Source organism: Mytilus californianus, unplaced genomic scaffold (assembly GCF_021869535.1).
Source record: "Mytilus californianus isolate M0D057914Y unplaced genomic scaffold, xbMytCali1.0.p SCAF_3, whole genome shotgun sequence".
NCBI lineage: Eukaryota > Metazoa > Mollusca > Bivalvia > Mytilida > Mytilidae > Mytilus > Mytilus californianus.
This window is the reverse complement of record NW_026262679.1, coordinates 17,026,816-17,052,836: the sequence shown is the minus strand read 5'-3', so window position 1 is coordinate 17,052,836 and position 26,021 is coordinate 17,026,816. Positions and strand designations below refer to the sequence as shown.

Below are 26,021 nucleotides of genomic sequence, written 5' to 3'. Positions count from 1 at the left end.
AAGTATTATTGTTTTCTAGCACAATGTTCTGTCGCTGCTGGTTGACTAATAGTCCCTGAAGTTATCATCATCTTAGTAGTGAGTGCCTCCACAATGACCTGATTTACAACAAGCCTTCTTTAAATTATCCTTTAATGAACTATGAAATTCTTAAGAAATTACGGTTCCAACTCTTTCTAGCAAAATTTAGCTTATATTGATTTTGCCAATCCTTACATGTTCCTAAAGAAACAAAAAAACAGCGTCGCATTAAACGGATCTTTTTGGATTTATTTCTACACGTTCGCTTAGTATCAAGTTAAGTTTGAACAACACGTTAACCTAATTAAATCATTTTACAATTCGTCAACAATTTGTATATGCATAGGAGATAATTGTTCAGGTAGATTACATATCTTATCTGAAAGGTATGATTTCTTTACCACTTTAATGAAGCAACTTCCATGATTTGATCATTAAGTTTCATTTGTTATAAATGCGGAAGTAGAAAGGGAAATGCTATTAGTTTTACTTTGTATTCAACACATTTGACCATGTTGATTTCTTTAAAAAACGGGAATAACCAAAAATGACATAAAATACAATATAAATTATCATAGACACTCAACCTGGATTCATAAAAGTTTCATTACGCACCTAAGTCCAAACTTGTATGCAAGTTATTTCAAGTCTGATGACATTTGCATGCACACAGTCTAGGTGAGAAGACTTGCACACAATTATTTAACTTTCGACAGTTATTTTAGTCTGGATAAGATTTGAAGAATAGAGAATAATGGGCAAATCATGCATAAAATTGGGCCAAACAATAGCTATTGGACCAAAATTATAAAAATTATACAATAACTTATTGCTTAAACATGAAGAATCGAGAATAATGGACAAAATAAATAAAGGATAGAGAGAAATGGCCTAAAATTGAAAAGAATAATGACATGAAGACCACTTCCAGACTCTCGTTTGTGATTCACGTCTATAAAATGTAAAAAACTGAAGGCATAAAGAATCAACTGCTCAAAACTGCAGTTGAATGTGTATCCAAAAAAATACATGAGAATGATTTTAATATTCGAAACCAAAACGGTGTCGGAAAGAAGGCTACGTATTTTCCTTCTTGTTCATTTTTCATAACAATTGGCTAAAACATTTAGCAAACTTGATTTATACGTTCTGAAAAAATATTTAACTTCTTTCCTTTTATTAAGACGAAAAAGAATCCATTCTCCTTAATGGAAAATCTCCGATTGATAAAGGGTCGTCAAGTTGGTTACTTATTCCTTATTCCTTATTCTTTACTTATTCCTTATTCCTTATATGTTACTTATTCCTTATTCCTTATATGTTACTTATTCCGTACTTATTCCTTATTCCTTATTCGTTAATCCTTATTCGTTACCTATTCGTTACGTATTCCTTATTCCTTATTCGTTACCTATTCGTTACTTATTCCTTATTCCTTATTCCTTACTCGTTACTTATTCGATTAAATATGTTCCCCCCTTTAAGGCTTTATTTTCTTATCTCTAGTAATAGTTCTTGGTTTATCGAGGTAGAATTACCCTTTTAACGCGTAGGTATCCGTTTTTGCGCTCGACTGATTGATTCCGCGCTGTACTGATATTCTGTTACTTATTCGCTACTTATTTGTTCCTTATTCTATTTTGATACGTTGCACCTTTTTACTGCTTTATGTTCGTGTCTCTGGTTTTGGTTCTTCGTTCGAAGAGGTGAAATTACACTATAAGCGCGTTTGTACCGTTTCTGCGTTCGACTGATACCCTGTTTCTGATTCGTAACTTATTCGCTTTTTATATGTTGCATCTTTTAAATGCTTTCGTCTTTTATTCTGTTGTCCCTGGTGTTAGTTCGTGGTTCGTAGAGGTGAAATTACCCTTTAAGCGCGCATGTTATCGTTTTTGCGCTGGACTGATACCCTGTTACTTATTCGTTTCTTAATCGCTTTTTATACGTTGCACCTTTTTAATGCTTTCTTTTCTTTTATTTTCATGTCTCCGCTGTAAGTTCGTGGTTCGTAGCGGTGACGTTACCCTATTACCGCATATGTATCCGTTTCAGCGCTCGACTGATACCCTGTTACTTACTCGTTCCCTATTCGTTTTTTATACGTTGCATCTTTTTAATGCTTTCTTTTCTTTTATTTTCTTGTCTCTGGTGTTAGCTGTGGGTTTGTAGATCGGAAATAACCCTATTAGCGCGTCTGTACCCGTTTCAGCGATCAACTGATACCCAGTTACTTATTCGTTCCATATTCACTTTTTATACGTTGCACCTTTTTACTGCTTTATTTTCTTTTATTTTCTTGTCTCAAGTGTTAGCTCTGGCATCTAAGACGTGAAATAACCCTAGTAGCGCGTATGTACCCGTTTCGGTGCTCGACTGATACCCTGTTCCTTATTCGTTACTTATTGGTTTCTTATTCGCCGTTTCAACGTTGCACCTTTTAAGGTTTTCTTTCATTTCTTTTCTTTTTGTTTTTGTTTTGTTGTTGTTAACGATGGGTTTGTATACGTGAAATAACCCTATTAGGACGTATACGTATATACCCGTTTCAGCGCTCGACTGCAGATACCCTGTTACTTATTCGCTACTTATTTGTTCCTCATTCGTTTCTCATACATTGCTGCTTTTAAATGATTTTGTCTTTTTCCATTATTAGTCTGTGGTGTTAGTCCTGAGTAATTGGAGTTGAAATAACCCTGTTAGCGCATATGAACCAGTTCATGCGCTCGACTTATACTCTGTTACTTATTCGCTCTTTTATGGTTTTTTAAACGTTGCCCCTTTTTGAAATTGTCATTTTCTTTTAATTTCGTCTCTGGTGTAAGTTTTTGGTTCGTGGAGGTGAAATTTTTCAGTTAGATCGTATGTACCCACTTACGCGCTCGACTGATACTCTGTTTCTTCTTCGTTTTTTATACGTTAGTCTTTTTAATTATTACTGTTCATGTGTTGTGTGTTAGTTCTCATGGTTTTTTTAGATGAAATAACTACTTATTCGTTCCTTATTCATTTTATATACATTGCTCTTTTTATTTGTTTTGTTTTTTTTCCATTTGATGTCTCTGGTGTTAGTCCTGGATTCGTGGTGTTGAAATAACCCAGTTAGCGCATATGTTCCAGTTTTACGCTCCAGTAATACCCTGTTACTTATTTCTTCCTTATTCGCTTTTAAGACGTTGCCTCTTTTAAATGATGTCCTTTCTTTTGTTTTCTTGTTTCTGGTGTTAGTTATTGGTTCGTGCAGGTGAAATTACCCTGTTGGCATATAGAAACCAAATAAGACCACAACAGGTTAATTTAGACCCTGAACCTTGCTTGTTGGATGTGTTAGAAGATAGCTGCAGCCCGTGTTGCTTAATGTGTTTTGTTAGTGGTGCTTATAAATATAGGAGATGGGTGGTAATCTCCAACTTGCAGACTGGACCACCAAGTCTGGTGGACCAATGGGTTGTGTTTATCAGATAAGATTCAAACCAAATGGTTTATACCTCGAGCCTTGTATTTTAGACCTTTTGGAAGAATGCTGCAGCCCGAAGCACTCACATTTTTTTGGATTGTGTTTATAAGTATATGACATGGGTGGACATCTTCAACTTGCAGACTGGACCACCAATTCTGGTAGACCAATTGGTTGTGTTTATCAGATTAGGCCCCAAAAGAAGTGATTTCGACCATGAGGCTTGCAAATTAGACGTGTTGGAAGATAGCTGCAGTCCGTGGTGCTTAATTATTATTTTTTGGTGGTGCTTATAAATATATGAGATGGGTAGACATCTTCAACTTGCAGACTGGGCCACCTAGTCTGGTTGACCAATGGGTTAGGTTTATCAGATAAGATCGCAACCAAGTGGTTTAGACCCTGAGCCTTGCATTTTAGACCTATTGGAAGATAGCTACAGTCACAAATTAATACCTGCAACTTATCTCTTAATCTCAACAACTTTATCTACACAATGTATTGTAATGAAATATATCCTTTAATAAAAATTATTTTTTTATTACGATTTAACATAACATTATGTATGGCACAATTGTATTTACAAAATTCACTTGCATACAACTTCCACTTCAACAGATGGACAGAGGTCTATTTTAATTTCCAAGGGAATTTTCAACCATAAGAAAATATTCAAACATGTTAACAATCTTTAAATAGAACACAATGCATACACAATTATTACCAAAATTAATATATCTGAATCACAAATCTTTTTTTTTACTATAATTTGATTTAAAATTTCTATTAGTTTACAATAAATCTATTAATTTAGAGCTTGATTAACTATTTAATATCCCAACTCTCCTATTGTGGTATGGAACCTTGTGCTAAAATTTCTTACACATCCATACACTTATACTAAAGTTATTGTCTGTGAACCAATTTATTTTCCATGAACCAGTGATGTAAACCACAAAAATAGTTCTCTAAAATTAGATATGATTAATTGTGCAATAATAACTCTGCACTTATATTCTGAGCAAATATGTAATAATAGCATAGTTTCTGTCACAGAATGCATGTGGTATAAGTTCTTGAATAATTCTAAAATTACATTTACCAAGTATGGTCCAATATTCAAATTCTAAAAACATGGTTGGATTCAGCATATCAAATAACCACATTGTTTTTTTTTTTTTTTTTTTTTTGTTTGTTTTATTGTTAAAATCAAACGAAGTTTTATTTTGGATAATTTGGATTTTTATTGGGTCCACTTTGAAAAACGGACCAAAAATCAAATATTTACAACACTGTTAGATTGTACACACTAAAGAACACCAATGATTCAATTTTTAAAGAAATCAAACAAAGTTTAATTTTAGACCCAATTTTAGACAAACTTTGAAAATCAAGCACAAAATCAAAAAAATTAAAACATTGTTGGAAATACCATATCAAATATCACAAACAATTTAATTTTTAATGAAATCAAACAATGTTCAATTTTGGACCCTAATTTAGTCCATCTTAAATACTGTGCTCAAAACCAAATATCATAATACACAATTAGATTCAACATATCAAAGAAATCCAACCATTCTTTTTTCTTTAAAATCAAACAAAGTTTATTTTTGGACCCTTTGGACCTTAATATTTGCCGACCATGCCCCAAATTCAAAAATCTAAATACACGCTTAGATTCAGCATATCAAAGAAACCCAAGAATTCTTTTTTTAATAAAAAAATACCAGTTGTATGTTGGACCCTTTGGACCTTAATGTGGACCAATTTGAAGACAGGCCTCAAAATTAAATTCTAAATACACAATTAGATCCAGCATATCAAGGAACACCAATAATTTAATTTGTAAAGAATTCAAACAAAATTTCATTTTGGACCCTTTGGACCTTAATACGACTCATTTCAAAAACAGACCCTAAAATCCCAATATTAAATACCCAAATAGATTCAGCATATTAAAGACTCCCAAGAATTCAAGACTTTTGAATTATGCTCAATTGAAATTGCTAAAAAAAATAAGCAATTTATACAAAGTATTGTTTTTGGCCCCTTTTAACTAAACCCCTAAAATCAATCCCAAACTTTATTTTATGGTATAACACCTTGTGGCACAATTAAATAGCAATATATAGACTTGTACTCAAGTTATTGTCAAGAAATCAGAAAATCCTAGTTTTGTTGCCCCTTTTTAGCCTCTTATTATTGAACGGTTTCAACCATGACCTCTACAATCAATCCCAAATTTTTTTTAAAGTATGAAACCTTGTAGTAAAATTTCATAGAAATTCAAACTCTAATACACAAATTAGTGCCCTGAAACATGAAAAATGCTTCTTTTTGACCCCTTTTTGGTCCTTAATTAGTACAACAAACCCACTTAAATAAATTCCAACCTTCCTATTGTGACATGGAACCTTGTGCTTAAATTTAATACAGATCTACTCAGTTATACTCAAGTTATTGTCGTTGAACCAGACAAATAAATGTTTTTGTTAGGCCCTTTTGTACTCCTACTTCCTAAAGAGCTGCTTTAAAAAAAAACAAAAATAAACCCCAACCTTCCTATTGTGGTATGGAACCTTGTGCTAAAATTTAGCGCTTATACTCAAGTCAAGTTGTTGCCTGCAAACCAGAAAAGTTGTTTTCGGCCCCTTTTCGATCCCTAATCAAAACGATATGGGCCATGACCTTCCAAAAATCATTCCAAACTTTCCTTTTGAAGTATTGAACCTTGTGGTAAAATTCATAGAAATCTGTACTCTTATACACCAGTTATTGTCCTGAAACATGCAAAATGCTTGTTGTTTGTCCCTTTTTGGCCCTTAATTCCTAAACAGTTACGACAATAACCCCCAAAATAAATCCCAACATTCCTATTGTGGTATGGAACCTTGTGTTAAAATTTAACAGAGATCCATACACTTATACTCAAGTTATTGTCTGTGAACCAGACAAAAAAATAGTTTTTGTTAGACCCTTTTTGACCCCTTATTCCTTGACAGCAATGACAATAACCCCCAAAATTAAACCAAAACTTCATATTGTGGTGTGGAACCTTGTGTTAAAACATCGACCCAATAAATATCTCTTGTACTCATGTTATTGTCTTAAAACCAGACCAATAATTGTTTTAGGCCACTTTCTGGACCCTAATTACAAAACCGCTGAGACAATAACCCCCAAAATCAATCCCAACCCTCCTATTATTAAATGGAACTTTGTACTAAAATTTCTTACACATCCATACACTTACACTAAAGTTATTGTCTGCGAACCAATGTATTTTCCATGAACCAGTAAAACGGACCTTTTTTGGCCTCTAATTACAAAACCGCAAGGACAATAGCCCCTCACAACAATCCCAATCATTTTTTAGTGGTATGGACCCGTGTGCTTAAATTTTATAGAGATCCATGAACTGACACTTAAGTTATTATTTGCGAACCAAAATGTCGTCAGACGCAGACGCAGACAACATCATAACATAATACTACAGCAAATAAATTTACGGTCGTATAAAAATGAGTGGTGCTTATAGTGGTTTTTCTACGCAAAATGGAAGTATATTAAAACTCGAGTTCAGTACAATATAAATGCAGGGGATAGTAATAAACAGTACTAAGGTAAGTTTGAATCCATACCAACTCGCCCCATTGCCAAATCGCCCCAGACATACGCACCCAAGTAATAACAAAGAGTTAAATCCCATTTAAAAGGGTGCTTTTACCTCTACGAACCCACAGCTAACACCGAGACAAGAAAAGAAAAGAAAAGAAAGCATTAAAAAGGTGCAACGTATAAAAAGTGAATAAGGAACGAATAAGTAGCGAATAAGTAACAGGGTATAGTCGAGCGTTGAAACGGGTACATACGCGCTAATAGGGTTATTTCACCTCTGCGAACCCACAGCTAACACCAGAGACATGAAAATAAAAGAAACGAAAATATTAAAAAGGTGCAACGTATAAAAAGTGAATAAGGAACGAATAAGTGACAGTGTATCAGTCCAGCGCTGAAACGGGTACACCTGTGCTAAAAGGGTTATTTCCCATCTACAACCCCACAGCTAACATCAGAGACAAGAAAATAAAAGATACAACGTATACAAAGCGAATAAGTTACGAATAAGAAACAGGGTATCAGTTGAGCGCAGAAACGGCACAAACGCGCTAATAATGTAATTTCACTTCTAAGAACCCATAGCTAAAACAAGATACAAGAAGATAATTGAAATGATTTTTTTTTAAATGTGCAACGTATAACAAATGTATTACAAACGAATAAGGTACGATTAACTAACAGGGTATCAGTTGGGCGCTGAAACGGGTACATACGCGCTAATAGGGTCATTTCCCATCTACAAACCCACAGCTAACACCAGAGACAAGAAAATAAAAGAAAAGAAAGCATTAAAAAGATGCAACGTATAAAACGTGAATAAGGAACGAATAAGTAACAGGGTATCAGTCGAGCGCTAAAACGGATACATACGCGCTAATAGGGTCATTTCTCATGTACAAACCCACAGCTAACACCAGAGACAATAAAATAAAAGAACAGAAAGCATTAAAAAGATGCAACGTAAAAAAGCGAATAAGGAACGAGTAAGTAAGAGGGTATCAGTCGAGCGAAAAAACGGGTACATACGCGCTAATAGGATAATTTCACCGCTACGAACCACGAACTTACAGCAGAGACATGAAAATAAAAGAAAAAAAAGTATTAAAAAGGTGCAACGTATGAAAAGCGATTAAGAAACGAATAAGTAACAGGGTAACGGTCCAGCGCAAAAATGGTAACATGCGCGCTTAAAGGGTAATTTCACCTCTACGAATCACAAACTAACACCAGAGATAAAAAAGAAAAGAAAAGAAAGCATTTAAAAGATGCAACGCATAAAAAGCGAATGAGGAACGAATAAGAAACAAGGTATCAGTCGAGCGCAGAAACGGTACCACGCGATAATAGTGTAATTTCACCTCTTCGAACCAAGAACCAATACCAGAGACACGAAAATAAAGCAGTTAAAACGTGCAACGTTTCGATTTCGAATAAGGAACAAATAAGTAGCGAATAAGTAACAGGGTATCAGTACAGCGCGGAAACAGGTACACATGCGCTAATATGGTAAGTTCTTATTGCGGTTTAAAGCCATATGCCTTACCTTTTTTTTAGATTCTTTTAAAACGTTGACAACATTATGATGACGGAATAATTCCAAATATATTGTATACTCATAATGCATGTACTCTATAATTTCGTTAACATGTACAACTACTTACCTAAAATGGATAACCTTGAAACAGTTAATATTCTTATTGACAAATACACTAAAAAATAAACAGAAAAAATTAGAAAAGTTATTTACAATAAGATTTACTTTACGTAGACGGAAATCGATAACAACAGTTTTATTGTCGAAAGAGAAAAATCTTAGTTGACAGGAATGATTTCTTATCCAATGTGTTTGATTGTTTCATGGTCTAAATTTTTACGCTACGCATACATATCGTATAACATTCGTCATATTTGTTTTATTCGTATGGAACTATCTACAGCTTGATATTCTTAATAGACTACCACTGAAACATTGTCTTGACCTCTATATGTCTTTTATTTTTCGTTGTTAGATTACTCTTATCATAGACGCTTAACCAACAACTCCGTTTACTTAAATACGTCAATGGAAATTACACCTTTAAAACACAACTAGATGTCAAAATATGTTGTCTTTTCAATAGGTTCTACAGTAGAGTCTACAGAAATATAGAACCAAAAAATCTATCAAATACCTGCTTTTATAAATAAGTGGCGTGTGAAGTCGACATTGTCTGTAATGATAAAGTTGCATTACTGTTTGGGCATAACCACTGTTTACGTTTACTCATTATTTAAAATGAAAATACACACAATAAAATCGAATGCTTTTCAATCTGATTAAAGCAATTTAACATAAAAATGAACATGTAATGATAATTACGTCGATAGTATTGTACCGATTTTCAAATCTCGTCAATTGGTTAAAAAGAGACAAATCAAGGTAACAAATAAAAACCGAGGGCATCGCATGAACTCCAAAAAGGGCGAGATCAGGTGCGTCGACATGATACGCGTTTTCTGCTACGCATGTATCAACCACCGAGTAAATTCACACTCAGTCAAAATGTCACAATTGGGACTAAAATGTAAGAGATAAGAATGTCTGGGCATTTTGAATGTCCCTCATAACATATTTAAATTTGTATTCAACCATTGTGACATTTGATACAATACAATCATTTAAGAGCTGCTTGTAATAGATACGAAAAAGATTAACAATCATGATAATAGTGATCATTGTATTCATATTTTTCACAAATATTATCAACGCAAGAATTTATAAAAAAAACACCAATTTTCCTAAGTATGAATTTTTAGAATATAATGAGGGAAAAAGGAGAAAATCATCAAAGGTTATCAGTAGTAAAAAGAAATCAACGAAAATACAAGCCATAGTCTGTAAATTATTCGCAAAAACTAATAATTGATCTACGAGACTCCAACAGAACCGGCAATGAATTCAGATACACACGCATTATTTTCACCAAGCAATACATTTTCATGAATGGTGCTGAAGGTTAAGTATTTTTTTTATTTAAATTATTTCATCATACAAATTTATTGTCCGCCAAACACGTAAGAAGACTTACGGAGATTTGATACCTCTTTGAAAGAGCAACTTGAAAGAACAAAATTAAAATATCCCACAAAACTAGTATTAAACAAGATGCCAGTTCTAAATCGCCACGTTTTTAGAAAAGCTAGTGGTTAAATGTATCAGAAACTGCACCAGATACGTAAATCCGGCAATGGACGTCTTTGGAGTTCATTAATACAAGTGGATAGGGAAAAGAGACTCAACCTTAATTAAGGGTCATACATTTATGTAGTTAAATTAAAATAAGGCATGTTTGACGTGCGCTTGGTAGAATAGAGGATGGAAATGCACATGCGAGTATGCGAGTATGAGCTTTGCTTGTATTATGCATGATTGTTAATAAATGTCTTCGTCAACTTTGTGCATTTAAAAATCACTTGAGTATATGAAAGTGAAGAATGGTTCAAAATGGGGTAATTCACCACATGTACTTAATCTTCTTTTTATCTACTTAGTAAACAACGTTTGAGATCAACAGCTATTTACGAAGTTTTCATCTTACCTGAACAACTTTGATTTTAATGTACAATAATAACTGTTTGATCTATTTTATTGGGCCAACATGTCAGATACATTGTTGATTGTATTGAATGTAATGTATACAAAAAAAAAAACGACGAAGAAAATGGGTATTTACAGATGGGCGCTGGCCTGACTTGTACACTAAGTGTACTAGTATAGAAAAAGATATATGGAATACAAACAATAATGTTCTCCTCTGCCATTCAATTCTTTATTGTTGTTACCAGTCATACAATATGTTAAAACAATAGGAAAGCAGACCTTGTCTGATCTTTAGACTTTAGTGTGAACTTGTAGAAAGTAAAAATTAAAGAGAGGTGGTATGGTTGCCGATGAGACAACTATTCAGCGTCCAACTGAAGCGTATTTAAACTATACTAAATTAATTCACCTCACGAATTTACAGGCTTCAGACTTGGGACATGTATATACAAAATGTGACAGGGTTATCATGGTTATACAGTTTGGATTTGCATGGCGGGTGATGTATGGATTTGTTGGATTTGAGCATAGGTGGACTAGTGCAGCCTATAACTTATAATAATAAACACTCCATCAATCATTGATAATTATAACAACTGTATAATCTACATGCAACTGTACAATCTGCTTTAAACAATTCACATAAAACGTTACGTTATGATACACAGTTGAGAGGTAAAATCACTTATCAACATTAAGTTTCTTTCAACTTTCGGGAAGTAGTTGTATAGTTTCTTTCAACTTTTTGAAACCATTATCAATTGATTGAAATTCCCCTATTTGTTTCTACTCCACAATCATATTTAGTTTAGCTTAAAACTTATTAATTCATGAGATATTGTTTTCGCTTAATTTCTTTTTTCGATATATATAATATGTATCATTAGATAGTTGGATATCCAGACTTTTTTTCTAGTCTCAACATTTGTTTTCTTTTCTAACCTTCACCAGCCTATTTATCTAGTGGAACAGGTACTGCATACCCTTAAATGCAACAAAGGTTAACCATAGGTTTGAGCATAACAGTTGCTGTTATCTCAGTTTCCTACGTCTGGGCAGGCACATACAGAATATGGTGGGATTAATCATGTGTGTGGGCGCTTGACCCTCCCCTAACCTGTGACAGTGGTGTAACAGTGCAAGATAAGAACAAACTGTAATCATCAGTTGCAATTGGATTTTCTCTTTCTTTTTCATGTGACATTACTTAAAAAACCCAAAGCCTCATATATCTTGTAACATGAAAAAACCGAAATGTAATTTTCAATATGTAGGGCAAACTGGATGTGAATTTTTCAAACGAACACAAGAACATCTATACCGCTTCCGCAGACCTAAGAAATTCAAAAGTTTAATGTACAAACATTAAGAAAAACACAAACACAATATTAAATTTATAAAATTCCAACCACTCCAAACCGTCCAAAAACAACCAGGACAATCACATAAACAGTTTGAAGATTCCCTTAAACTTTGCGAATTGATTGGATTAGACGACTACAGACAGCGTATCCCCTAGGTCTAAATGACAATATTATGGGTTAAGGACACATATCTAAATATTCCTCTATTGATATCGTGATTATTGTTGATAAAGGACAACGCAATCATAGGTCTTATGGCAAACGCTTTAACCGCAATCAACGAAATAAACTTCGTTCTAAAAAGTAAAAATAACAAAAAATACCGAACTCGAAGAAAAATTCAAAACGGAAAGTCCCTTATCAAATGGCAAGATTAAAAGCTCAAACACATCAAACGAATGGAAAACAACTGTCATATTCCTGACTTGGTACAGGCATTTCCTTATGTAGAAAATGGTGGATAAAACCTGGTTTTATAGCTAGTTAAACCTCTCACTTGTATAACAGTCGTATAAAATTCCATTATATTGACAACAATGTGTGAACAAAAAAAAACAGACATATTAGGTAAAAATGTCAAAAATAGGGGTACATTTAACACTTGATGATTATTTTATCTATATTTAAAAACAAGAGTAGACATCAATTATTATGTAAACTGGGTCAAATACCAATTAGTAAATTACATAATATTTATAACGAGTGTGATACATTATCGTTTTTCACATATCGAATTATTACAGCCTTTTGTCACCATAGACTGTTCCCTCAAATTGACAAACCTGAACATCATAAAAAGTATTTCATAAAAATAAGTTACATTAATAGAGGTATTGATTTTATTAATTTGTCTAGTATTTTGCATGACTCTACCTTTCAAAACTTTATTCCTCCATATTTTGATAACATAGAGCCACCTATAATTTCTCATTCTCATTCGACATGAGACTGTGAAACATAAGAGTTTAGATATGATCCCTATGGCCATGTAATTACAGGGGACCTCAATATCGTCCAAGACCGAGAGGTTATAAACTTTCTGAAAATAGGACCAAAATATCGTCCACCGTCGAAAATAAATTGGGAAGAGTGTCTACAAGTTATTAAAGATGCCCTTTCATCCTATTGTAAAAAATGGTGTAAACGGAAGAAATTGGACAAATAGTCACTTGATTCCTATTTGAATAAATGTCTGAATATTGTCGATATTCGCATATCACATTCCGAAAATAATTTAGAAATAAATAAAAGAATAAATAAAACGCCCATTTCTAGGATTAAAAACAAAATTCAAGTACTCGCAAAGCGTTTTGTGTTCGTATCGGCCGACAAAGCAGCCAACAATGTGGTGGTGGTATAACGTAAATACTATACGGAAGTCCTTAAGTATGAATCAATACATTCAACTACATTCAAGGCCATACGCTCCACAGAGAGTCCTATAGTAAATAATCATGTAACAACCACAGCTCAGCTTAAATGCCTCTTCTGAACATTAGAAGGTCCCAACTATGTATTGGTTTCCTAAACTACACAAAAATTCCGTAAAATATAGTTTCAACTTGGCCGCTAGTCAGTGTTCTACTACTATAATTTCGCAAAAATGTACGACAAAAGGGATGTTTTTTCTTTCCCTATTGTTAATATTCCTTTTTTTGGACGGTGATGTTCCTCTGGCACCATCTTACGGTGTTTATATATACTAACTCTTTTGGTATGCCCGTGTTTATAGTGGCGTTTTGGATTTAGTTTAAGAGCGTAATCTATGTAATACTGGTAAATTATTAAGTCAGGGATTTCGTTACCACAAAGTACTTAAAACCTTCTACTAAATTCTTCCATAGATACAAAGATTTGGTTTGCGAGTTTGGCTGTACCTGTAAAAAACTTATTTCAGACGGAATAGCACATCTTAAATGTTACAATGATGTTGTTTACCGAGCCCGAAAATTTTTATACGATCTGGATGAACTTATCAATCCTTTAAATAAACTTATTCTAAAAGTTACCAATTCAACACTGTAATTAGATCTTCGAATATTGCTTTCATTGGTATAAAGATTGATTATGTTGTCAGTCAATTAAATTCATACTAAATAGTTTTGTTATACACATATGCACTTTAACGGTTCTACAATCTGTTGATACCTTTATTTTGGCATTGCCAATGGTCATGTTTTTCTCTAACTGTTAATGACGTCTTTACATAAATCCATTGGGTGTTGGATGTGTACTGATTAATATTTTAGTCTTAGATACATAACTTTTTTATTAGTTGTTATTGGCTGTGAACTAGCTGTCAGTAACTGCTAGTAATATCAGATCTGTACTTATTGTCCTTTTTAATGTTAATTCTGAATTTATGTTTGATGTTTTTCTGCTTTGTAAAGATATGATGAGTTAAGCCTTTTTCAACTGATTTTCATAGTTTGTTCTTATTTGTGCAATTACACCACTGTCCATGGTTAGGGAGGCTTGAGCGCTCACAAATATGTTTAACCCCGCCACATTATTTAAGTGCCTGTCCCAAATCAGGAGCCTGTAGTTCAGTGGATGTCGTTGGTCCATGTCTGTCATATTTGTTTTTCGTTAATTGTTTTGTTACAAACTAGGCCGTTAATTCTTTCAATTGAATTGTTTCATATTTTTCATGCCGGGGCCTTTTAAAACCAACTATACGGTATGGATTTTTCTCATTCTTGCAGGCCGTACGGCCAAAGAGCAGAAAACAGCTCAAAACCACCAATGGGTCTTCAATGCAGCGAGATAATCCTGCACCCTGATGTTGGCTTCAATTGGCCCCTTAACAATAATGTATACTAGTTCAGAGAAATGAACGCTAGTTTGAAAGCCAACTACAACTAATAAATAATAGTAATCATGTTTTCCCATCTTAAAGTATCTAACACCTACTTTTTTCCCTTATGATTTCTGATACTTTCATTTTGTAGTTAGTTATAATAAAAATAAGAAGATGTGGTATGAAATTGATATAGTACACATGCAGTACGGAAAAAAGATTATTTGCAGTGGACAGAATTTTTACATTTTTATTATACCTGCTTTAAGATTAGACACTATTTAAGATGTACAAGCTCTGCAGTACTGGCTCTACATTAAGAGAAAAAATCCAAAAATCTTAAAAGCCAGAAATGGATTGAAAACATTATAATAAATGCAAAGTAAACTGAACAAAAATCTAAAATGCAATATGATAACATACAGTTCACATTATTTCTGTCAATACAAGTTTGTGAAATATTTTTCTTAAATTTGAATTCAAAAGTACTACAAGTAACTGTTAAATTTCAACAAATGGAAAGAATCCTTTAATTAAATTATTGATTGAATAATGAATGAAGTTAAGGTGATCACCAATAATCAGTAAATAGAGTCTGAATATGCTTTTAAGAAATTATAAAGAGTAATTGTGAAATAAAATTTACTGAATCAACTTCAAATTTAATCCAAATTCATATTTAACTGCTCTAAAAGGGCAAAGGCAATTTAAATACAAAACAAAACAAATCTGCATGATTTGAATACTATCAATTCAGAAATTATTGCGTACATTTGTTAATGGAATTTTTGTAAAATGGACAAACAAGCGAGATTGATTATTGCGATTTCAGGAAAATCTGCATAGTACCAGATATCAGAATGCGAGTTTTTATTATTGCGATAATCACCAAGTCGCATTCTTTGAATAAATAAAAATCTCACAATAATTTTTGAGTTTACAGTATTTAGTTTGTCAAACTCTGCACTCTACGTTTCCTAGGCCTCAATGTGGTTTAAATACTAACAATTTTGCTAACTTTTTTTAGGTCCACAACAAAACTAGATTATTACCATTTCAAAAAAAAGTTGCATACAACTATATATGTATCAGATATCAGAATGCTAGTGTTACTGCAATACTTACTGAATTATTATTCGCATTAATAAAAACCATTAATAATTTTTGAATTGACAGTTCATTTTTAATAGCCCAAAATATCAATCTGGAATCAGTACATATATACTTTAAATTAGGGAAGTGAAGTGTTAACAGTGTTTACAGTGGACAATTACAAATATAGTGACACCATTTATACAACCAAATTTATTGTTGAAATATATATAAACTGAAATTTTAAAATGACAACATGTAAATCATTGCAGATTTTTTTTTTTTTAAAGGATTGAATGTTTGTTAGTCATCTACTTCAAATAACCCATACTTCAATAAGGAGATGCGTTTGATTGACAATGAGACAAGTGTCCACCAAAGTTCAAATAATGTTGCTGTTAGCAGTTATAAGTCACTTTACAGACATCAACAATGAACAAAACCGGTACGTTGTTTTCAGGCAGCATATGAAAATGAGGAGTTGTGGTTTGGAGGCTTTGTGGATGGCTTACAAGAGTCGCTCTAGACTCAGAAAAAATAAGAAAAGAAAAGAGACAAGAAAAGACAGGACTTAGCCGCTGGACTATATATAAAGTGACCTCTTACTTAACTTGTGGGGAGCTGCTCTATACTTAGAAAAAAAAGATGTTGGACGTAGCCAGAGCGAGCAGAATTTTGAGACATAGGAACAACGGAGTAAATGCGGGGACACTAGGCCAATCTGCCCGCTTGCACCCACCTATTAAAATTAATGCCTAGGGTGGAAATTGAACCTATGTACATCTACTCCATTGTTCTCTATGTATATTTATAAAATATATTAAATGCAAAAAATGCAGCCAGCTATAATGTGAACATAGTAAATTTACATGATTATATATCATTATATTATACACCTCAATTTTATATAGGGACCTATCTAGGCTAATTTTTTAGGCAAGGTGTATTATATTACTCTGGAAAGCAATAGCATACCCTCTATAAATACTTATTATATTTACTGTTAAACAATAATAACAAAATAGTGGTTATTGCTAAGTATGCGGGGACAAATAAGTGCATTTTAAATAAACTAACATCAAAGAACGACCATGTGTTTGTCTGCTGTGCTTGAATTATAAAACGGCCCATCAACTTCATTTACACGAATTTTTGCTAAGACAGACAATTAAATATGTCTGTTTAATTTATAAGTTTTATAAAAATTGTATTTGTTGTTATTACTTGTGTATGCATGGAAATATAATGAAGATAACATTGATTTTTACCGAAAAAAATTTAATACATAACATTCGGGAGATGTACACATCAAAAACATCCTACTTTTGTCACGATGGATGGTAACGTATAGCCACTTATATAACAGTAAATGTCAATAAATAAGCTACCAAAATCAATAATTTACATAGTCATGGCCGGACACGCAATTGTGTCAGCTTTTGTTTTGTTTAAAAATATGAACATTGGAAACACGCCATTTTGACATAGGAAACAAACTCATTTTCAATCTCGGATTAAAGGACATTGCTCACATTGCAGGCATATCATGCATAACCATTCATGTAAAAATATATCTTTAAATTTGTTTTCTACTCTTACTATTCTATGTTTCAGTTAATTTAATGTTTTAATTTCCTAAAAAAAACGGGACATCGTTCTAAAAGACAACGAGAAAAAAATAAAGGTGACACTGTTTATGGGCGTGAACATTTTACATACGGGTACTTTTTGTGTCGATAGAATGACATTTATCTGTCAAGTCCACGCGTTCGCCGTTCAACTGAGGAAGCTATTAAACCAAGAGTTCCAAGTGGTGAAGTTGACATCATTCCTTCGTAGATTTTACGGACGCCACCGCGAGTTGGTTGACCGTTATGGAATATCTGTTTCACAGATGACAACAGAAATGTCCCAATTGTCGTAACTACAATCCCGTCCCCTTTTTTTTCGAATGTGACCTACCTAATTAGACTTTTCATCGGGTTCGTACTAATATGACGGGTGCCACAAGTGGAGTAGGATCTGCTTACCCTTCCGAAGAACCTGAGATCACCCCAAGTTTTTGTTGGAGTTCGTGTTGATCAGTCTTTAGTTTTCTATTTTGTGTTTTGTGTACTGTTGTTTTCGTAGGTTTATTTTTCTTTTTTAGCCATTGCTTTGTCTGTTTTTGTTCGACCTATGAGTTTGAATGTCCCTTTGGTATCTTTTTTAGGACTGCACAAATAAGTATATGATTACCTGTTTTGTCCTGTCATGACATAAACAATTGTTATTACAAATTTAAAGTTATGAAAGACTGTTCAAGTAACAGACAAGTCATATCTATTTTAAACATTTGTTTTGTCTATTGACATTTGTTTTGTCTAGGTTAATACTTGATACCTTGTATTTATCACAATTGCTGCTGATTATTAATCGATTTAAAATTGTCTCGTTATAAGTAGTATTATACTATACAACAAGTTAAATGTAACATATACCCAAACAAAAATATTCCGTTTACATTTAAAATTCCAGTAAAACAAAATGATAAAATTTGAAAGCCAATCGACTTATTCATGCCAATAACATAAATGTTACCCTTAAGTTTGTTCTCCTTTTTTGTGATAGACAAACTAAACTGGCAAAAAATAAAAAAACTTTTGTCAGAAAAGCAATTCGGACGCAACATTTTACAATGAAGTGTTATTGTCACATTCTTAGCACTACGCCGTTACCGCTGCAAATAGATAATCACAAAGAACATCATCCGCCCAGTAGTCACTTCTTTGGCATTCAAATGATTTATAAAATACTGTTTTCAAATTATCATTGAAAAATAAGAAATTATTAAAATATATTAAAGTTCCGATACCTCGATCAAAGTTGACTGAATATTTATTCTCTGGCAAGCTTCTATTGCAAAAACACCTTTGTTCATTCAATATCTATCAATGTTACTATTTCTATGATAATTCAATTAATTTTAGGCGGACAACTAAAATAACCGAATTCAACTCGCGCCAAAGCAGACGTTATGAGATGTATAACATTTGCATAGTATAATGCAGCTTCATTTCCGATATGTCAGCAATATTCATCGGTACATTGTCCAAATTCGCATATTTTATGTTGAAACCTCCACAAAATTATAAGTGAATGATATTGGGTTTTTCACACAAAAAAGCAGTTACAAAAGCATTTGGTGAGACTTCATGTACATATATATACCAAGCTGATTATTGCTGTAACGTCTGATACTAGAAGCTTACTTCCACAGCAGTTCACACAATTATATAAAATACTTCTTATCACAATAAATCACGACGGTTTTATACACAAAAAAAACATTGAAACACATGCATAAAAGATAGCCTCTTTCTACCCTGATATAAAATTCAACTTTCCTTACCTTTAATACGTCCAAACAGCTACACAAATATCGATTTACCAGGTAAATATTTGTTTTACACAACTGTTATCAAAGTTAAAGGGTTATTTAGATATAGTTCTCTTTTTATGATATCATTTCTGGGAATTTAATTATTTGGAAATAACAAATTCAGTTTGATTTAAAAACACGTTATATATATAGATGCATGAAGCAGAATTCATACAGAAACTTCTCAAGGACAAAAACGCATCTTGTAAAGTTCTTTAATTTCACGTGTTGACTGCTGTACCCCTATTTTTTGACATTTTTACCTAATATGTCTCTTTGTTTTGTTCACACATTGTTATCAATATAATGGAATTTTATTCGACTGTCATACAAGTGAGAGGTTTAGCTAGCTATAAAACCAGGTTTTATCCACTATTTTCTAAATAAGGAAATGCCTGTACCAAGTCAGGAATATGACAGTGGTTTTCCATTCTTTTAATGTGTTAGAGCTTCTGATTTTGCCATTTGAGGGACTTTCCGTTTTGAATTTTCCTTGGAGTTCGGTATTTTTGTTATTTTACTTTTTTCAGATATATTGATGATGTTCTGTCAATCAAAAACCCACATTCCAATGAGTAAATCTATCTAATAAAACCCTGATATAATGATATCAGGGTTGTGCAGTGAAATTGAAGGCAATACTAGAAGTAGAAGGTATGTTTTACATCTTTATCTTTCCCTGGATATTGACATAAATGGGCGACTTCAAGCAAGAATCTATAACAAAAGTGGGGAGTTCAACTTTTCAATTGTCAACGTCCCATTTCACAACAGAAACACACACTCTGCACCATCGTATGGCGTTACCATATCTCAATTAATACATTACGGTCATGCATGTTCACATTATACGGACTTCATTTACAAAGATGTGCTCCTTACACAAAAACTGCTTCAACGGAGTTATTAGGAAAAACCACTAACATTGACACTACACATTTTAAGTCACAATCACGAACAGGTTGAGTTACGATGTGTCGGTGTCTGAACTCACTAGCCACAATTTTATGGTCACAGATCTTAAATTACTATTCAACAAGTCTGATATGTAATTATACAGATTAAGTCCTATTTCTAACTGTGACATGTTTACTGAGTGCGAATTTGCATGGCGGGTGATTTGTGCATAGAGAAAGACGCTTACCCTGTCGACACACTCAGTCTCGCTCCCTTTGGAGTCGGTATAATTCCCTCAGTTTATGTTTGTTACCTTGATTTGTTTCTTCCTAAACGATATACGAGATTTGAACATAGGTAATCTGCTGTCGCTTTGATTCATAACCATACTGAACTAAAAACAAACATTATTTTTTGTGTTCGTTTTTTTCAGCCACAATCATCATTGGGGTATTTTGTTTAAAAACTGTGTCCGATGACCCCGCCTGCCGACTTACATGGCCGACAGGTCTAAAAATATAACATTCTATATGTTTACAGAAACAAATGATATGCTCGCTTATGTATGTTGTTCTTATCTTTTTATAAAAAAAATATAAAGATGTGATTTATATAGATCGCTTGTTTTGAATAGAGAAGCTTCTGTTTAAATTATATGCTGATAATTATGTAAAGTATGTTGGAAGAACGAGTACGAAATATGGAAGTTCTAAGGAGTATGTTTTCTTTTTGCATAGTACGTTTGAACCTGGCTTAACTATGCATTTATTTGCACCGAAATATATGAAACCATTTGTTATAAATAAAGAGTAATAGTAGTCTGTTTTTACAATCTCATAGCACAATAAATATCATAAATAAGAAGTTTATTAATAAAAGTTAAAACACTAGTATTGAGATGCATCGACATTAAACAAACATTTCCTGCTAATGTCAAAGCGTTGCTGTGTTTTAAGATCCCGCTGTGACTCTGAGATGAAGGACAAAAGGATTAAAACTCCTACTTTGCTCTGGCTTTTGCAAAGTGCGTGAAGGAAATAATGTAAATAAGTTTTTAGCTATCAATTAATACACCACATCTATTTTTAGGATCCAGCTTTCAAATTTATAACCCATAGTGGTCATAATCTTTGATAAATATGTCGCATCATCATCCATGCATATCATATCTTCCAGTTTTGTAATACTTCTCGAAAATAAAAATTTAGGTGAGAGAAATTAATAACCTTAATTCCAGGTCAAAATGAAACCAGATGAACAAGTAACCAACAGTACAAAAATCAACCCTAATAAATACGACGATTAATTAATATAAACAAAAGTGGGGAATACGTCGATTGATAAAGAATGTTTACGTGTGTAGGTTAAAGGCACTCGTTGTTTTGTTCATCACTGGTAAATATCTGGTGATAAAGCAAATTTGAGACACAGATACTCTGGTCCAATTTCAATACATTAACAAGTCATTCACGATAGGGTCCAATGTTAAAATAATCTTGAATTTCAGAAGGACTTAAAATGAAGGGAAAGATATAGTATCAATAATCCATAATAATCATCTTTTTTTTTTCTTAATGTTAAATCTCGAGTGTTATTTTGACCTGACCTAAAAGGTTGAAAGGAATTCGCATTTGCATCATAAACGACCAATTACTGATGTGTGTGAGCTTTTGATTTTGCCATTTGATGAGAAACTTTCCGATTTGAATTTTCCTTGGAGTTCGGTATTTTTGTTATTTTACTTTTTTCATATCAGATATATTATCAGCCCTCGAGACTTCGGCTCTTTGGCTGGTAATACATCTGATATGAAAAATGCCATGTAATAATCTGATTTTACTATGCATCGAGTTTGTATTGTTGCAGCTAACAAAAATAACATTCATTTTCAATGAATCCTCATAACCATATTCAAAATTCGCATTATTAATCGTAAAAGACTAACACGATATTTCAACAGACATTACTTCTATTATTCCTACATTTTTACTTTCTACAATGACGATTCGTCTTTATGCTGTTTCGATGAATCATTTCGTAGGTTTTAAAAAGGTATCATGAACGTTTTGTCTAAACAAGACTAATAGACATTCGCACCAGATGGAAAACCAAGTCAAACGTAGCAAAATTACCTTATCAATGATACTGTACTCTACAAGAGTGATGACTTCTGGGCTTGAAATACTCTTAGGGACTACACGTGTACCAGCAGTCATGATGGCGAACAACCATAGATGCTTTTTTAATGTTTTATCGTATATTCTGGAAATTAGTTGGATATATGCATAAAAAGTAAAATAACAAAAATACCGAAATCCAAGCAAAATTCAAAACGAAAAGTCCTTTATCAAATGGCAAAATCAAAAGCTCAAACACATCAAACGAATGGAAAACAACTGTAATATGCCTGACTTGGTACAGGTATTTCCTTAACTAGAAAATGGTGGATAAAACTTGGTTTTATAGCTAGCTAAACCTCTCAATTTTATATTGACAACAATGTGTGAACAAAACAAACAGACATTGTAGGTAACTAGAGGCTCTCAAGAGCCTGTGTCGCTCGCCTGATTCTACTTTGGTTTTCGAAATCATTTAAAAATTGATTAAAATCATAACAGATACCCTAATAATGAAAAGAGGCCAAATTTGGTTTAATATTGGTCCCGTAATTTAATAAAAAGCAGAAGACTTTTGTAAAGTTTACATAAATTACCAATAAATTCATTGAAATTGTAGAAAATTACTTTATAAGGACAATAACTCCAAAAAAGATGTCTATTGACAATTTTGCTCATGTTGACTTATGTGTAGATCTTCTTTTCTTGATATTTTTGCAGTTTCAATAACTCAATCTATAAAGATACATGTATTAAGGTCTTCATCAGCACTTCATAAGGAACATTTATGCCATGTTTGGTTTCATTCCATTCAGTGCTCCTCTAGAAGAAGCATTTATATGTATTTCCCATAGGGTCTTATGTTAAACTAAGTTCCCTGCTGGCAGCCATCTTGGATGATGGTTCGGCTACAAAGTAACAACACTTGGTCAGCACCTCATTCTATTCAGTGGTTCTCTTGAAGAAAACATTTGTATGTATTTCCCATAGGGTCCTATGTTAAACTTCCTCCCCCTGCTGGCAGCCATCTTGGATGATGATTCGGCTACAAAGTAACAACACTTGGTCAGCACCTCATCCTATTCAGTGGTTCTCTTGAAGAAAACATTTGTATGTATTTCCCATAGGGTCCTATGTTAAACTTCCTCCCCCTGCTGGCAGCCATGCATCTTGGATGATGGGTCGGCAACAAGGTAACAACACTTGGTCAGCATCTCATTCTATTCAGTGGTTCTCTAGACGAAAACATTTGTATGTATTTCCCATAGGGTCCTATGTTAAACTTCCTCCCCCTGCTGGCGGCCATCTTGGATGACAAATCAGCTTCAAAGTAACAACACTTGGTCAGCACCTCAAAATAAACATTCATAACATTTTTGGTTTCAATCCATTAAGCGTTTTTCTAGAAGACATTTGTATATATTTCCAATAGGGTCTTTTGTTAAACTAAGTCCCCCGTTGGCAGCCATCTTGGTTGGTGGATTTGCTACAAAGTAACAACACTTGATCAGCACCTCATAAGTAACATTCATGCCATGTTTGGTTTCATTCCATTAAGTGGTTCTTCAAAAGAAGACTTTTGTTTGTTTTTCACATAGAGTCCTATGTTAAACTACGTTTCCCGCTGGCAGCCTTCTTGGATGATTGATCGCCTACAAAGTTACAACAATTGGTCAGCACCTCATAAGGAACATTCATGCCATGTTTGGTTTCATGTCATTTAGTGGTTCTCTAAAAGAAGACATTTAAATGTATTGTCAATAGGGTTCTATGTTAAACTAAGTCCCCCTCTGGCGGCCATCTTGGATGATGGATCGGCTTTAAAGTAACAACGCTTGGTCAGCACCTCATAAGGAATATTCATGTCATGTTTGGTTTTATTCCATTCAGTGGTTCTCTAAAAGAAGACATTTGTATGTATTGTCCATAGGGTCCTATGTTAAACGAAGTCCCCCGCTGGCGGCCATCTTCAAGATTAATCGCCTACAAAGCTACAACACTTGGTTAGCACCTCATAAGGAACATTCATGCCATGTTTGGTTTCATTCCATTCAGTGGTTCTCTAAAAGAAGACATTTGTATGTAGTTCCCATAGGGTCCTATGTTAAACGAAGTCCCCCGCTGGCGGCCATCTTGGAAGATTAATCGGCTTCAAAGAAACAACACTTAGTCAGCACCTCGTAAGGCACATTCATGCCATGTTTGGTTTTATTCCATTCAGTGGTTCTCTAAAAGAAGACATTTGTATGTATTGTCCATAGGGTCCTATGTTAAACGAAGTCTCCGCTGGCGGCCATCTTGAATAAAGGATGGGCTACAAAGTAAAAAAAACTTGGTCAGCACCTCATAAGGAACATTCATACCATGTTTAATTTCATTCCATTCAGTGGTTCTCTAGAAGAAGTTAAAAATGTAAAAAGTTAACGACGACGGACGACGAAGACGGACGACGACGACGGACAACGGACGCCAAGTGATGAGAACAGCTCACTTGGCCCTAATGGCCAAATGAGCTGAAAATGTCAAAAACTGGGGTACAGCCGTCAACATTGTGTTATAATCTTAATCACTATAAAAACAAATAACTATTTCAACAAAGATAAACAAAATGGTATATAGACAATCTGTAGACAAATTACATAAGCAAAAATGAAAGACAAGAATACAAATATGACCAGATTTATCCAGATTTAATGTCCAACTTTTGAAGGTGAATATATCGTCATTTCGTCGACAGCGTGTAATGTTTTCAGCCTACGAATGCTAGTACAACATTTAAATGTCGGTTGTTTTAACATAATAAGAAATGATTGACTACAGGTTTCATATTTCTCTTTCATATTTGATATTCTAATTCTTAGCTGAACTTGCGCAGGTCATTTATTCGATGTTTTGTTTGTATATTTGTTTACATGTAGTACAATGTTGTGAACTTGCAGAAAAATGTCATCCTAGATTAGAAAAAGAGAATTTTGCATTCAAGATGGAAACAATTAAAATATGCAAATCTTGGAATACTCATAAACATCTGATAACTTTTATACATTTGCTTATGAAAAATATTTACAGTGAATATTGGTTACGAGCTTACACAAAACCTTTATGGAAAAATGTTGAGATATCACAAATGATCCGTGTCTGTCGATTTAGAATTAAGACAATTAAATATGCTTTTTGGATACTTACTTTTATTAATTGGGTTTTTTTCACAATGCATTAAATTTTGTTACATGAAATATTAAAGCAATGCTAAATGATTAAATGTAAATTTCGTACCTTTTTGATTGACAGTCCATCTAAAATCTGTATTATTCAACAAGGAAGAACCTGCATCTAAAAATAAATAATCGATACTTGTAGTCGTTTAATACGATCTAGTAATTATGATCTTATACAGTCATGCTTCTAAATAATATTAGTGGAGATAATATCAAATGCAGCAAAATATTACAATCAAGGTTGAGCTTGCTTCACCAATCAGACGAATAATAATAGTTATAATAGTTTTATGTTCATTCCCTCAGCAGTGGAGAGTTCGATCTTTCTGTTGTATTTTATACTTTTATTGAGTTATTTTCTTTCAGAAAGATATGTCTTTCTTTTAAAGAATCAACCCGGACGTAACAATTTTCAATGAATGTGTGCTTC

The 26,021-nt window shown here is 33.3% G+C and overlaps 1 protein-coding gene across 5 annotated transcripts in view; it reads right to left on the bottom strand.

Annotated features, from left to right (window-relative positions):
- LOC127734025 (semaphorin-2A-like) overlaps positions 1-25,765 on the bottom strand; it is a 134,289-nt gene extending 108,524 nt beyond the window's left edge. For 4 of the 5 annotated variants that reach the window (XM_052243579.1, XM_052243580.1, XM_052243576.1 and 1 more), the window contains exons 1-2: positions 25,650-25,765; positions 8,764-8,811 (exon numbers count right to left, since the gene is read on the bottom strand). In XM_052243579.1, coding sequence (XP_052099539.1) covers positions 8,764-8,811; positions 25,650-25,669 — 68 coding nt within the window. In that variant the 5' untranslated portion in view covers positions 25,670-25,765. Of the gene's footprint in view, positions 1-8,763; positions 8,812-19,329; positions 19,370-25,649 lie in introns of those variants that run through there. The other variant, XM_052243578.1, reaches the window with a different exon arrangement.
- Positions 25,766-26,021: the final 256 nt, after the last annotated feature.